General features: G+C 37.6%; 2 protein-coding genes across 3 annotated transcripts in view; both read right to left on the reverse strand.

The window, feature by feature from the left end:
- The window catches only part of LOC106954495 (porcupine O-acyltransferase), a 21,898-nt gene extending 16,736 nt beyond the window's left edge, over window positions 1–5,162 (reverse strand). Inside the window, exons 1-7 of the mRNA XM_015044028.1 lie at window positions 4,934–5,162; window positions 3,180–3,322; window positions 2,100–2,292; window positions 1,887–1,930; window positions 1,637–1,818; window positions 154–284; window positions 47–67 (exon numbers count right to left, since the gene is read on the reverse strand). Coding sequence (XP_014899514.1) covers window positions 47–67; window positions 154–284; window positions 1,637–1,818; window positions 1,887–1,930; window positions 2,100–2,292; window positions 3,180–3,315 — 707 coding nt within the window. The 5' untranslated portion in view covers window positions 3,316–3,322; window positions 4,934–5,162. The remainder of the gene's footprint in view (window positions 1–46; window positions 68–153; window positions 285–1,636; window positions 1,819–1,886; window positions 1,931–2,099; window positions 2,293–3,179; window positions 3,323–4,933) is intronic.
- A 527-nt stretch (window positions 5,163–5,689) lies between these two features.
- On the reverse strand, window positions 5,690–10,968 carry LOC106954509 (uncharacterized). Of its 2 annotated transcripts, XM_015044062.1 has the most exons (5): window positions 10,646–10,968; window positions 10,462–10,555; window positions 8,357–8,435; window positions 8,099–8,320; window positions 5,690–7,968 (listed from the first exon to the last, which is right to left on the reverse strand). In XM_015044062.1, the coding sequence occupies exons 1-5, from the start codon at window positions 10,839–10,841 to the stop codon at window positions 6,946–6,948; spliced, it is 1,614 nt and encodes a 537-aa protein (XP_014899548.1). In that variant the 5' UTR covers window positions 10,842–10,968; the 3' UTR covers window positions 5,690–6,945. The 2 variants fall into 2 exon arrangements, with proteins under 2 accessions (XP_014899548.1, XP_014899540.1); XM_015044054.1 differs by having other exon boundaries at window positions 8,099–8,435.
- Between the last annotated feature and the right edge of the window lie 3,439 nt (window positions 10,969–14,407).

The following is a 14,407-nucleotide window of genomic DNA, read 5'->3' on the forward strand; positions in this document are numbered from 1 at the left end:
TCTACAATGATGAGACTGACCAGGAGAGCTGTGGACCTTTACTCACCTGATCTTCCTCCTCTTTTTACTGTAAACACAACAGGCGACACCAGCATTAACTCATAGAAAACTTAGGCTGCAACTCATTCAGACGAAGCTCTGTGTGTCACTCGCCTTCGTAGGAGCTTGTCTCCATAGACGGGGATGAAGTAGGGGAAGAGGTAGGGAGCCACACAGTTGGACACAACAAGGCAGATCTGGCTCTTCACCCAGCTAAGAGACACTTTTACAATCCATCCTAAACTCTGGGAAGAAGAAACAAGTTACAGCTGACGTTAACTTGGTATGTTTTATCATGTCAAAAAAAAAATATTAAAAATCACAAATTCAGTCTTTTCTATTGGGATTTTATCCAATAGGCCAGGAGAAGATACCTTTTAATTTGAAATTTGGCAGAATATTTCTCTACAAGGCATTTCTAACAAAACATCTTAATATATAAAATCTGAAATAAAAATATTAGTTTCTTAACACACATTGTTGTCTTTGTTCATCGTAAGAAGAAGGGAGTTGCTATTTGGTAAATGTGACTGACAAAACCACAAACAAGTCTATGCAGGGACATTTTGAGTTATTAAGATTCTAAAAGTCTGGTCTCTAATCTTTGTTTTCTTTCAGCCTGACGTAAATACTTATTTTATTTTATGTGTTGCAAATGCAGTTAGTCAGCGTGGGGCGCAGTGCAGCCACAGGCCAGGAAAACCTAGATCTGTGTGCTGGTGCCATGCTCTGTGTTGTTAGACTTGTTACATTTACTTGAGTAATTACTTTGAAAAACATGTACTTTTAGGAGTATTTTACTATGCTATACTTTTTACTTTTGCTTGAGTAATTTTATTATAAAGTATTTCTACTCTTACTTTCTGGATTTTCTCCCCACTGAATGAAAAACCAACATGTTTTTATCAAACATTCACCAGACACACACCTGCAGTTTTTGTTAAAGTTTCATAAGTTTTTTATTGAAAGCAGCAGATTCAGAAAAAAGTATTTTGTTTGATTTAGTTTGTTTTTTTTAATAAATTATTGTCATTTTCGTCCTTAAAATACCAACATTTCCACTTAACTTTATATTTTTGATCTGTCTGGTGATGTAGTTTTTAAACATAAAATGATTGATAAGTTGATCAGTTACTCAGTACTTCAGTAGAATGTTTACCAAATACTTTTTTACTCTTCCTTGGGTATTTTCTTGGATAGTTACTTTTAACTTGTACTTGAGTAAAAATACATTGTAGTGCTACTCTTACTTGAGTACAATTTATTGAGTACTCTACCCACCTTTGTGTATTATAAAAACAAAAGTTCAGAAACTCACACCAAGAAACTGAAAAATATTCCACCAGACATTAATTGCTCCAATCTCATAAGTAATCCTTGCCTTGTTTCCTTTCCACTGCTTTTCTTTTCAATCTTAAGCTACTTACCCATCAATATTTTTAAGCACAATCTTTTGGTAAGCTAACTGTATGTGTCACACTTTGAGTTCACGTCACAGTGACCACCAACAGTTTATTAATGACTGATGTAGTGGTATAGATGTAAAAAAAATCTCAAAATATTTTCCAACACTTAAGGTTTACTGCCTCAAACTTACCAACTTACGTCCTTCTAGAGCTTCTTTGTAGCTGTTGAAGCTGATCCAGGGCCCAAAGATGACAGTGCCCACAAAGTAAATGTAGCCCATGAACTCAATGGGCGAGGGAACATTGGTCACAACACCTCTGTCCAGATCAAAAGCCAACGAGATAGCTTTCATGGCAACCACCATCTGTGAACCTACACAGATCACAAATTACAACTGTAACATTGTTGCTTGTTAGCAAGATAAACAGACTCCGCATTACCTCTCATTTTGTGCCAGTTGGTGGTATCCATCATGTGCAGCTCCCTGATCAAGACAGATAAAAATACTAAGATTTTAATGTTTGTCCACACTGTGAAAACACAAAATCTTAGTGTTTTTGGTCTCATTTCTAGTGCAAATATATCAATTCACTTGAAATAAGACAAAAGTAACTTATAAGTGACCACTTTATGTGAAAAACAAACATTTTTACCCAAGAAGCAGGTAGATGAGAACCGTTATAGACAGAAAGGTTCCTCGGATGGTCGAATGGCGGCACAGGAAGAGAAAGAGGTAGCAAAGGAGGCTGAGAAGGACGACCCAGATCATGTGGAGCTCAAAGAACAGGTACAGCGTGTAGAAACCTCCCGCCACGGTGCACAGGTGCTTCACGAAGGAAGGGAGACCTGACAAAGCAAGTTTTAAAACCGATTTACGAAATAGCCACTTAAAAAGGTGAACAACACCAAAATGACTGACATTCACATTGCAGCCTGAAGTGACCCAATTCCGATTTTCTTTGTCAAATCGGATTTTAATTTTTTTGGTGAACAGCAAACGACCTGAAAGTGTCTCACATGGGCAGTAGAGGACGCAATAACGCCACACATAGAGAGCGTGCTCGGTGTTTTGCCAACTGACATAAAAAAAGAAGAAGTGCTCAGTGAAAGGAATATTTGGAAATTAAGGAAACATAGTGGATATTTACAGATTAAGGAACGCATCATTTATTTATCTTCAGATTACAACATTAAAAAACTGAATTTAATAGATGTAAAGTAGTGTTGCTTACACTCTCGTGTACAGTAGGTGGCGGTATGCACCTTAAAGTTGCTTGCGATCCGCCATAATAGCGTTTGCGGAAGTAAATATGGATGCTAACGGTCAAGCATATCTTACGGTTTTGAAGTTGTTGTTCGACTGGAACCAGCATATTAACACTTAATCCTTATTATAGTCCGCCATGGTTGCTGTTTTTCTTCCCGCTTGCGCGTATCAGGACGCAGAATAGTGACATCAATGATGTTCAGGTAGGCTGAAAGCGACCTGACCGTTAAGATTCAGGTCACATTTGAAAAGATCGGATATTGGCTGCCATCCGCCAATAAAACACAAAAGAAGAAGAAGAAGGAAAGATCGGATACGTATCAGATATTCAAGTGGCCTGGGTCGCATTTGAAAAAGACTGTCATGAAAAAAAGATCAAGTACAGGTCACATTAAGGCACATAAATAAATAAAAATTGGATTTGGGTCACTTCGGGCTGCAGTGTGAACGAAGCCAAAGTGCTCACCTAACATCCAGAGCAGGCGACACAGCAGGCAGATAACCAGCAGCTGCCATACTTGCTCCAGGCCCTGCTGAGCTGTAGGCAGCAGGCAGCCATGAGTGAGCTCCTGGAAAAACTTCTGCCGGCTGAACACTCCCATCTCTGGACTGGGGAAGCAGAAGGAAGCCGAACAACCTTGGTTTATGGAGCAGCTAGAAGGGGTTATAACTGCTGTAAAAGTTAAACTGTTTATTTGTTGTGCTTCCTCACTTCCTAAGACTATATAGTCATCATGCAGTACTGTCTCTTAAAAGTAACATGGTCACCTCTGTATGTGCGCCATGCACACAGCAACCCGTTTCCGCAAAAGTAAAACAAATTAAAACATATCCACAAGTTTCAAACAAATTGCGTCAGAACAGAAAGAAGGAATAAAGCTTTTAATTTTTCTGATCCCATTACATTCAAGCTGCAGAAGTGCAATTGTTTTACTTAAGTCATTCGCAATTAATATGTTGGCCAGATCTTTCTTGTAAAAGACATGTTGACAGGACAAACCTGGCTAAATAAATATTATTATTATTGTTAGATTTGTCTAAGGTAATTAGGTAGAAACTGTGCAAATACAATTTAAAAAACACAAGTCTAACCAAGTATTTTTGGTCGAGCTTCTACTGCACATGTTAGTAAACTTGAAATAAGAGAAATCTAATTTACAAGTAACTTTTCAGCAAGAAAGAGAACTTTATCATTTTAAGTCAATCATTCCTTAATGTAAATGAGAAAGGACTATTTGGAACAAGACATTTTTTTCCGTTTTGTAAGTTAAATTGGAAAAATGTCCATTGGCAGATTATTTCACTTCTAGCGAGTACTTTTCATCAATATTTAGAGTTATTGACTTAAACCAAGCTCCTACATTGTGCTGAAAAGTTACTTGTAAGTTAGTTTTGTCTTAATTTAAGTGTTCTAAGATAATTATTTCACTAAACTAAATCAAAAATACTTAGTAAAGTGTAAAATACAGAAAATGCCTACAATTAATAATTATTCCATCATAATTATGGCGCCCCCTCTAGCATGGCGCCCCTGTGTCACACATTTCAGTTCCTCAAAATTGTTTGATTTGTCTAAATATTAATTAATTTATGTATTCAAGTACTTCGTTCTATTATGACTGTTTTTCGATCTGTGCAAACAACTTTACGCCACACTCGTTTGTTTGAAAAGTGCTCTACAATTAAAGTTTGATTAACCGATCGATTGAGAACTGTGTGCATTCGAGTGAAGCTGTATCTGCTTATTGTGTTCAGTATCAACACATCCCACTCAAACCAAAACGTTGATAATCCATGCAGCAGCTGCAGAAAAATCTGGAATACATGAAATTTCAGGTACGACTGTTTTGCTCGTTCGTATCTGATTATCATAGTATGAAAAACACGTGAAAACTGCAAACCGATGAGGTGGAACCGGTCTTGAGATCAGTGTGTCAACCGGATTTGAATGGTTATTAGATGCTGTTCTGCAAGGCTTGCTCTCCGCAATGCAGTCCAGCAAAGGGATGAGTTGACTCACAGCTGCATTAATAAACAGCACGGCTGATTCAACGTGCTGTGTGCGGCGTGCCATGCAGAAAATACGTCTTAAACGCGCTGAAGCTGCTACAGCCAGCAGGATTTCCAGCCTATCGTACCCGAGACTCGCTCCCCAGCCCCCAGCCTCAAGCTTACTGGACGGCCCGGGAATGCCAGCTTGGTTTCCGGGGTAAGACTCACCCTGTCCGGGCAGAAGCAGGAGGTTCCTCCTTGTGTCTTTATCCGGATGTTTTCTCTGCTGTCCGTCAAGCCTGCGTGCAGCCGCTGCCGGACCCTCAGTTCAGATGGTGCATATCTGGAAGGCTCCCATTGTCACAGCATCAGCACCACTGGTTTATCATGTATGAAGGCACGCGAGAACATGAGCCAACCAATCAGAGCTCTGAGTGCGTCGAACTGAAGGGTAAATCATCCAATCAGAGGCGTCGGTCATTGTGATCGGCGCATCCGAACCAATGGGACGTGTACAGCTTGCAGATGGACTCAGGTGCACCTCTGGCTGATGGACACAGAAAGGCCCTCTGAGTTTTTGAGGTGGTTAATGAATGATTTTGTTTCTTTAAATGTATTAGGGCCATTGTAGACAGAAAAACAAATAATGAGTAAATTTCTCGTCAGAGATTAATCTCAACATTTCAGAGTTGGAAATTTGCTAAAAGAGAGAGAGAAAAAAAAAAACTCAGAAATTTTGAGATTACCCTCAAAATTTCCAAGTTGGTTGAGAAAAATACATTTCTGACCTCCAAAAGTTGAAAACTTTACATGATTTTAGCTTCATTTCTGAAAAATCAGAAATTAAAAACAAAAAGCTTACGGGTCATTTACAAAAAATTGTTTCACAGTTTAAAAAGATCTGGGGATGTCTATGGAAAACATTAATGCCAAGAAAATTTCCCGAGGTGAAAGAAACAAATACACAGTGCAAAACTAGCAAGAGACAACAAGTGTGACACAAATCTTTATTTATTCAGTAAACAAAGCAGGTGCAAAACTAGTTCATGTCTTACAATCTGACAGGCATTTTCTGGAAAGAAAAACAGGAATCAGTGTTGCCACTTTTCCTTAGTTTGCACACAGCACTACACAAAAATCTAATACTTTTATATCCGAAAAACTGGAGTACTTAAACATACATACATTGTGTCCAGAAGCAGCTTTCATCTGTAATACAAAATCAGTTTTATTTGCTTTTATAGCTGGCTGAGGTAGAGAAGAAACTGAAATGAAAAGAAAAATAATGTGGAATGTGAAACACTGCTAATGTTAGTTGTGTGCAAAAAAATTTAATGACAAAAAAGAAAAAAAAATATATATATATATATAAAATAAGCTGCAGCTTGAATGCCTACTGGCGTAGCTTAATAATTACATGTAAAGGTGTCATTTAAAATCCAACAGTAGTGATATAATGTCACATAGAATCAAGAATAGCTCAAAATTTGACTTGATTAATCCAACACCCAAAAACATGAAAAAAATAAAGCAGAAATCAGCAGTCCTCTAATAATTAATAGTGAAAACTGATCACAGTCTTACACTTTAGTTACAGTAGACAAATCAATCAGGGTTACCTGGAACTGATTAGGTTTTCCCTCCTATTTTTCCAACACGTGTACATGTAAAATATGACGTGTAGATTTCCACTGCATTATTTCACACAAAAAATATTGTTCTAAAAAGCAAACAGAAGGAAAAAATACCTCATAATTCTGTGGCGTTTGTCTTGATGACATCATGAGAGGCACAGAAATCTGATCAGCTGGAATTAATCATTAATCTGGATGAGTGACTGACAAGCTTTTGACTTGCATTTAAGTTGAAAATGGTTTAAATTTATGATTTAGGAGAACAATCCCATGATTCCAGATTATGAAAAATAAGAGTAAAATAGCTTTTCATGAAAATTTAGCATCAGCATTTCCTCCATTTCTGACCAATCAGAGACATACTGCCACATCAACAGTGGGATTTGACTGAAAAGATCTGAATATTTAGGATATTTACTCTGATTGGTTACCTTATGTGATGTCATCAAAGGCCTGTGAGTGTGGGAGCCATGTTTGAGAAGAGAAGATAGTCTTACGTAGAGATTTACAATAAGATCTGGATTAAGCCATTGCACACTGTTCTATAGGCGACACATTTTAACTGAAGCGAGTTTGACTGAAGTCAGGTTTTAAGTCAGCTTTAAGTCAGATTACCATCTCCAGGTCATAAGCGATTTTCTCCAGTTTGACCTGCTTTACTGGCTTCTTAACTGGGCAAATTTGAACCGGCTCCTCTGGTTCCTCCTTGAATTTCACCACGACATTTTTAGGCTTGCTTAAAATGTATTCGTAGTTTCTCTGAACATCGAGCAAGGCTGAGGTGAGGTGCTGAGTGGAAAAGATCTTCAGGGAAGGTGGGAGTTGGGGTTGTTGTGGAAGATTTGGTCGTATCAAAGCGGGAGAGGTGTCCGACAGGAGCGGTTTAATCTGAAACACGGTCCCTGGGTTGCTTGGGAACCTGGTGATCGGAGAGGGTGGAGAGGGAACAGCAGCAGGTTTCACCGACACCAAGAGAGGTTTGCTGACGTCCGTCAGGCTGGAAGTCTTCAGTAACGGTGAGTTACTGAGAGCAGGACTGTCTGGAGGTGTGGCAGTCTGAACATTCAAAGCGTTGTCAGCCTTTTCTGTTACTCTTCTCGTTTTCTCCTGCTCTGCGTCCAGAGGTTCGTCCTCGCTGCTGGAGGAACTCTCCTCAGACTCGGGTAGAGGCTCGGCCCGCGTCTGGAACAAAACGTGGTTGTGGCGGCGGCAGAAGAGCGCGCCACACCTGAGGCACTTCCTCACGTCTCGAACATGAAGCAGTTTGTGGCGCTTCAGGTAGTGGCTTGTAGTGAAGGTTCGATCGCATAGGTTACAAGGAAAGGACGGCTGGTCTTTGTTGGCGCTCGACTCCGTTAATCCTCCCTGACTCACATCTTCACGCTGCTCTTTGGACGACACCGCGGTAGAGCTGCTCAGGTCAACGTGATAAGCACCTTGTGGTAAAACTAAAGGCTTTATGAGCACGACAGGATTCATTTTATCTGGTTTTAAAACACTTCCTGGTAGTTTCTGTGGTGATGGACTTGGGCTGGATTTGTTTTCTGTCTCCATCGTTTCAGGTTCAGCTTCACATTCGGTCACTTCTTGGTCTTTATCATGGATCTTCTCATCTTCTGTTTCTTCCTCCTATTTGGCAAAAAACCCACAATAAATTATAAGTGTACTAAAAAAGACAAACCGTATTAAATAAAAAAAGAATGCAAAGTTAAAAGTCTACAAGTGCATGAAAGTACAACAAAGAGATGGTGACTGCTACCTTTGACACTGGCAAAGTTTGCATTTCTGGTAAAAGTCCATCTGAAGTTTCAATCAAAGCAGACGACTGGTGGTCCATTGGACACTGAGATGCAGATTGGGATGGTGATTTTTCTGTCTCTTCGTCGTCTCTCAGGGCAGTTATGTCTTCATTTTCTGTCAAAGTAGTCGTGTCTTCAGTCTCTTCGTCGTCTCTTAGATTAGTCGTGTCTTCAGTCTCTTCGTCATCTCTCACGGTAGTCGTGTCTTCATTCTCTTCATCGTCTCCCCTTGTTGTTATGGTTTTGGTCTCCACATTCGATTTCTGTCTTTGACTTCTTCGACAGGCAGAAGAAGTCCTTTGAGAAAGAATAATCAACCAAAAATTATCTAATAATGTGGCATAGTATGACATTAATTGATTTTTGATCTTGTAATTTTAGATTTACAGTGTGTCATAAGCCTGGCGGGCTTTAATAAGATACAAAAATTTTAAGATGTAAAAATTTGGGCCAATATCAATATCTGATATTAATATTATTGTTATGGAGAATAACCGATGTTTTCTGATATTAGATATCAGAAAACATCATAACATCATTTGTTAGCAGGTGACATTAACTAATCAAGTGCACATGCTAAATGAGTTTCGACGAGACTGTGTTAGTGTCCCCAAAAACACAATTCCTCTGGGTTGTTTGAGTATCTATCGATAGTTGTCGAAGGAACAAATTGCGCTGAACTGAAACAGTCTCATCTGCAGCGAAGGGGAACTGATGCCCACCGACAGCTTGGCGAGTTCTGACAGAAAGCTGTCAGACTGCACAAGGCATCACAGTCTGCTGCACACAGAGCTGCATGGCTAGAAACCAGCTAAGTGTCTGTGCTGGTCATAATTATACACATTATCTGCGCGAAACATGGTTAGATTTGCAGTTATAAACAATTTATTTGCTCTTCTGTCAGTTTAAATCTCAAATCAATACCACACACACTGATGTGTAACCTTTAGAAAGGCAAGAATGCTGAGAAAAACCGACATTTTTTTATTAACACGTATACACGACATGTAACCCTGTTTGGTAGATCATTTAATGAGAAGTACTGAACTTTTTTAAAATGAAGTTTGCTCAAATAAGCACAGGGATGGCACTTAAGCACACTTGTTACTTAGATTTCCTTCAATTTCTTATGAAATTTTGCTTCAAATCGTTTAATAAACCTGATGATTTGCAGCCTTCATTGAACGAAAGCAGCAAATCATCAGCTTTGCTGAGGCGAATAAACCACATGCAAAGATTCAAATTGACAGGCTTAGCTTGAAAAGATCAATGAAAACAAATTTCTTAAGAAAATAATGCAAGACAAATTAAGCAATTACTGGAGCGAAACATAATCAATATATTCAATATTTAAAGCAGTTCAGTTTTTTATGTAAATATAGGGAAATGTAGGAGTTTTTGATCTTAAAACAGCTTAAGCTCACAAAATGTTTTTATGTTTCTATGTGTGGAGCCAAAGCAAAACTAAAATAAATTAATTAATAAAAAAAAAAAAAATCAAAAGGAAGCATAAACATTTTGATGAAGTCCGTGTGTGACTCAGTTGTCACATATTAAGAGTTTATAATCAATATTCTTTCATAAATATGTAAATCTACATAAATATATACGTAAAAACACAGAAAAGATCTCCAATTGTATCTTAATAGTGCAGAAAAATAGATCATCATATCAGTGTGTGCAGTTTTCAGATGGCAAAGAACTGATTGGAGTTCAGTAATTGTTAACTAATATAATCCAAGTGTTATGAATTTGCTTTTTTCACGTTAACTTAATATTAATTGTGTAAGAACAGATGAAAAAGAGAGGAAAGAAAAATGAAATACATCACAACTTATGTAGTTATTGCAACATTTCCCAATAATTTCACCATTGCAGGATTTTGTAATATATTGTAAATACAATTTTGCACTGCAGTTTGCAACTCTCCTTTACACCAAGTTAATTTGGCTTCATCTGAGCTCTAAACTGTTTTAGACAATTAGTGGTAGTACAGCGATATGTTTGTTGTAGGACTAGATGGTGTAAAAACATTTAGATATGTCAAATGGTGGTACAAAAGTTGTGTTTTCAAATATAATTCCTAATCTATGCCCAATTTTGTTGTGATAATGCCTTTCAATGTATCCAAAATAGAAAACACCATCATATTGAACAGCAAAACATGGCAATAAAGGACATACTGCAGAGTTTAAGCACTTTATACTGATCTTTAGTATTAGTATTTTGTCTATTTTTAGGTCCCAGGCAAAATGTAGCAATGCATTTAGTATTTAGAATGGATACTTTAATCTATTTAAAAATAATAGTCAATATATGTTACCATTTTGCCTTTCTAGTTGGACCCTGGCGTAGTTTACTGCATGTAAACAACGTGGGGACAAAATTAGGCCTGTCTGGATCTGTGGAAGCCTCTCCTGTGAACAAAAAGGTTCAAGAAGAGAATACTGAGCAAACTCATATTATTAAATATTTTTTGCTCACTGCTAAGCGGCTCTTTACGCTACCTGAGATGAAATGAACTCCACAAATGCGAGCGTCTGCACGGATTTCACTGCTGCCGTTGGCTTGTTGGATCGCCTCTATCCACAAACGCCTCCTCTGGACCTGAAACTGCCGGTTCCCGCTGGGTACTCTGTAGAACCTTATGGTGGAACCGGGGTAATAGCGGTTATGACAACCGGTCACGCAACAATTCGGCATTATTGCGCTGAAGGTAAGCCGTAACCAGCATTAGCAAGGAGGTGTGTTGGGGAAGTTAACGGCAGAAGCCAAACACACAACTTCCGTTGCTAAGAAGCGCGCGCATCCTTCAGATGACGTCACACAGAGCGGTTGGATACAGATCCAGGGGTTCAATGCTGCGTTTGGTTACCTCGGAAGTTGGAAGCCGGAGCTGGGTTTAATGTCCGACCGTTGGTGACAGGCTGCGTTCTAGATAAGAAGTCTGGATTTCAACACTGCTAAACATAATTTTAAGCTTTAACTTCCATAAGCAAACCCCACTTTTAATATATCATTGATATCTGACGCACTTTTACATGTGTCTTGCAAAATAAACATGTTTCCACCACATTTTATTAATATTAATGTGAGTAGCCGTACACATCGTAACTTGAGGTAGTCGGAGTTGCTCCCTCTTTCCCAGTGTATATTTCGATTTAAGAGGGCTACCAGTTAATTTTTCAGATTGGGAAATCGGAATTTCCCAGTTCCGGTCACAACTTGAACGCAGCATTACGACCAAACCGATCGACTCTGTTCATTGATCTTAAACCATGTTCAATATACTTTTGTCCACCCCTTGCAATAGAAAGATTTTTACAGTTTAAAGTGCATTTAATGTTCCCTTCTAAAAGTTGCATGTACTTGGCCATTCTTCATCGTGAGAGCCAAGTTGAAATTAATGGTAAACACCACTTTATTTCGTTTTTTTTCCAGACTCTATGAAATGTTGACGTTGGAAGAGGAAAAACTGAATTTTAGATCACTGAAACGTTCAGTATGAGTAAACAAAATGGAAGATCATGTCTTACTATTGTACAATAAATATCTTGTTTTATTGTCCCAGCTACGTTTAATCAGTCATTGGTGGAGAATTTTAGTTTGCTGTACTAATTTGTACAATATTAAGTAATTTTAATATTGTTAAAACACAGCTCAACGAGGCCCCCTGCTGGCTGTGGTTACAGATTTAACCGAAACATTTTAAATTTCTTCACAAAATTTATGCTCCAGCTTTTTTTTCTTTCTTTTTTTTAATTGAAGAACTGGATTATTTTCTTGTTTTGTGGCTTGGAAGAACAGATACTTTTCATTTTTGCTTAGTATAAAATTATTATGAAAAAATAAAAAAAAATTTCTACTTTCTCTTTAATTTTATATTAAATTTGAAAGTGAATTTGCTTTCATTTAATGTATTACATTGGGCTAAATACTGCAACTAAAATATATACTGTATATAAATATATATACAGCTTATATATATATATTTTTTCATTAGTTTGAGTTCAAGAAAATTTGCAAATTGGGTGCTTTTCTATTAATGAGGCATACCTGCAAAATTCTTTTTTACATTTTTGATCTATAAATTACACATTCCCAAAAAGCCTGACTGCTTTATTTGTTTAATTTACTCTAGTCTTATGCACAAAGTGTTGATTCATGTCAGGCTAAATGTCTCACTTTTCCCTTCAGCCTGACTTTACAGCTGTTAAGAATTACCATTCAGAATCATTGTGCCTTTCCATTTTCTTTGAATTTATAATGTTTAAAAGCTGTACATTGAGATTTTCTTATTTTTGAAACATGTTAAAAAGCTTTTTTGACGAAATGGCAGTAAGTTAAAGAGGTTAACATGTTGAGCAAGCCTCCAGGTCCCGCTCCAGGTTTCCTCAGATTGAAGAACCAGCCGTGGTTTGAAGTGTTAAAGCTTCTTGTTTTATTACGTGTGCACAGACATGTAGTCATTCATTGGTATGATTTCCTGCTTTGTTCTCTGCCGGCTCACTTTCTCCATTAAAATGCTTTTAATAGGACGGAGTGTGAAGAGTAAAATTAATGATGCTCTCAGGGGTACGCTGCCAGGACTGAGGGATTGTTTCTTTTAATTAGACAAGTTCAGGCTGGTTTTACAGGAATAATTAAAATGGGGACCAGGTTATGCAGTTACAAGAAGGGTCATCTTTATTCATGCTTTTATGAATTAAGGTTAAACAGAACCATGGCCGGACGAGTCACGAGTCACAACTGTTTGAGGTTGGCAATTGGACGCTCATTTATTTATCAGAATGAATGAAGAACCCATCTTTAAACTCGTGATACCAGGTAAATGTAAACCTTTAAAGTTTAGGTACAATATTAAGTTTTTGTCATTAATGAGTAATAATACTTTCACATCTACTGCCCAACAGGATGTTTCTTTGTTTAACAATATGGAAAATATAATGAAGAATTGAACAGGTTTACTTTAAATCAGTGGCTGTATTTCACCAGCAGAGGTCACTGTGGTTAAATACTGGAAGCAATGTCCAAATCAATTTTATGAATTTTAAACCAAGATAAAAAAAAAGAAGAATCTTTAACTTTATTTTTTTTAACAAATTTTGAATTTTCCTTCGAACAAACGTTATCCCACATGTCACAGCACCTTGTAAAAATATTCATGTATCAACTTTTTCAGCACTTGAGAGATTAAAACAAACATTTTCACAGTTTTATTGGGATTTTATGCTACAGAAAGTAGTGCATAGTTTGGAAATGGAAGTAAAATGATAGTTGTCAACATTTATAGAGATGAAATTACATTTAAATCTGGTTTATTTTTCTTTAATGCTCTTAAACAAAAATCCAAGCCAGCATTAGCATAAAGATTGTTTAAAATTTGTTCAATTTGTTCAATCAATCGTGTTTTTATACAGAAAATTTCAGCAGGACAGCAGTTCAAAGTGCTTTACATCATGAAAACAACAAACAGTCATTAATTGTGAAATCAGTAAGAAACTTTACATTTCGTCAAATGCAATCATCAAAATCATCAAAACATCAAGTATATCGATTAATGTTCCACTTATTGCGAGTCAAAGTCAATGGTAAACATGAGGGCTTTTAGCTTTGATTTAAAGTAACTCAGTGTTTCGGCTGTTTCGTAGTTTTCTGGAAGTTTGTTCCAGATTTGTGGTGCATAGAAGCTGAAAGCTGCTTCTCCATTTGTTATGAAACACGACATATCATGAAGCACAAAGCTGCGACAAATCAATATAATCAATCTGATTTAATTTCCAGTTGCACTGGAAGAAAACAAATGTCTTCTGGGTCAAATTTAAAAACATTTACAGTTTAGGCTAAACCATAAATGGAAGCAGCAGGTGATTGTTCTTTCCATTTCTTTTCCTTTTTGGTTGATTTCTTTAATAACACCACTTCATTTCATGAAATCTTGCCACAAACTAAGTTTTTTCCCATTTAAAAATGCTGGTCAGTTGGAGTGTTGCTCAGTATATCTGCAGGATCATGACCTGAAAACTAATATATTGGCATTACGTGCCGTTCCTCCGCCTTCCCCTCTTCTGCCTCAAGGTGACTCCTCCATCTGCACCCTCCCTGTTGCCAACGCCTCTCTATGCAGCGAGCATGGCACCGTAGCTAAAACCTGGTTCCCCTCTTGTTTTTGGAGACCTGCTGCAGCCTCACATGTTTCATTATTCCTCTTGGAGCCTCAGAGATGCACCAACCAGGAGGTGACTGAGAAAGGAGTCTGAATTTAACAG

Source organism: Poecilia latipinna, unplaced genomic scaffold, assembly GCF_001443285.1.
Source record: "Poecilia latipinna isolate Pla-1442-1.1 unplaced genomic scaffold, P_latipinna-1.0 Scaffold36, whole genome shotgun sequence".
Classification (NCBI taxonomy): Eukaryota; Metazoa; Chordata; class Actinopteri; order Cyprinodontiformes; family Poeciliidae; genus Poecilia; species Poecilia latipinna.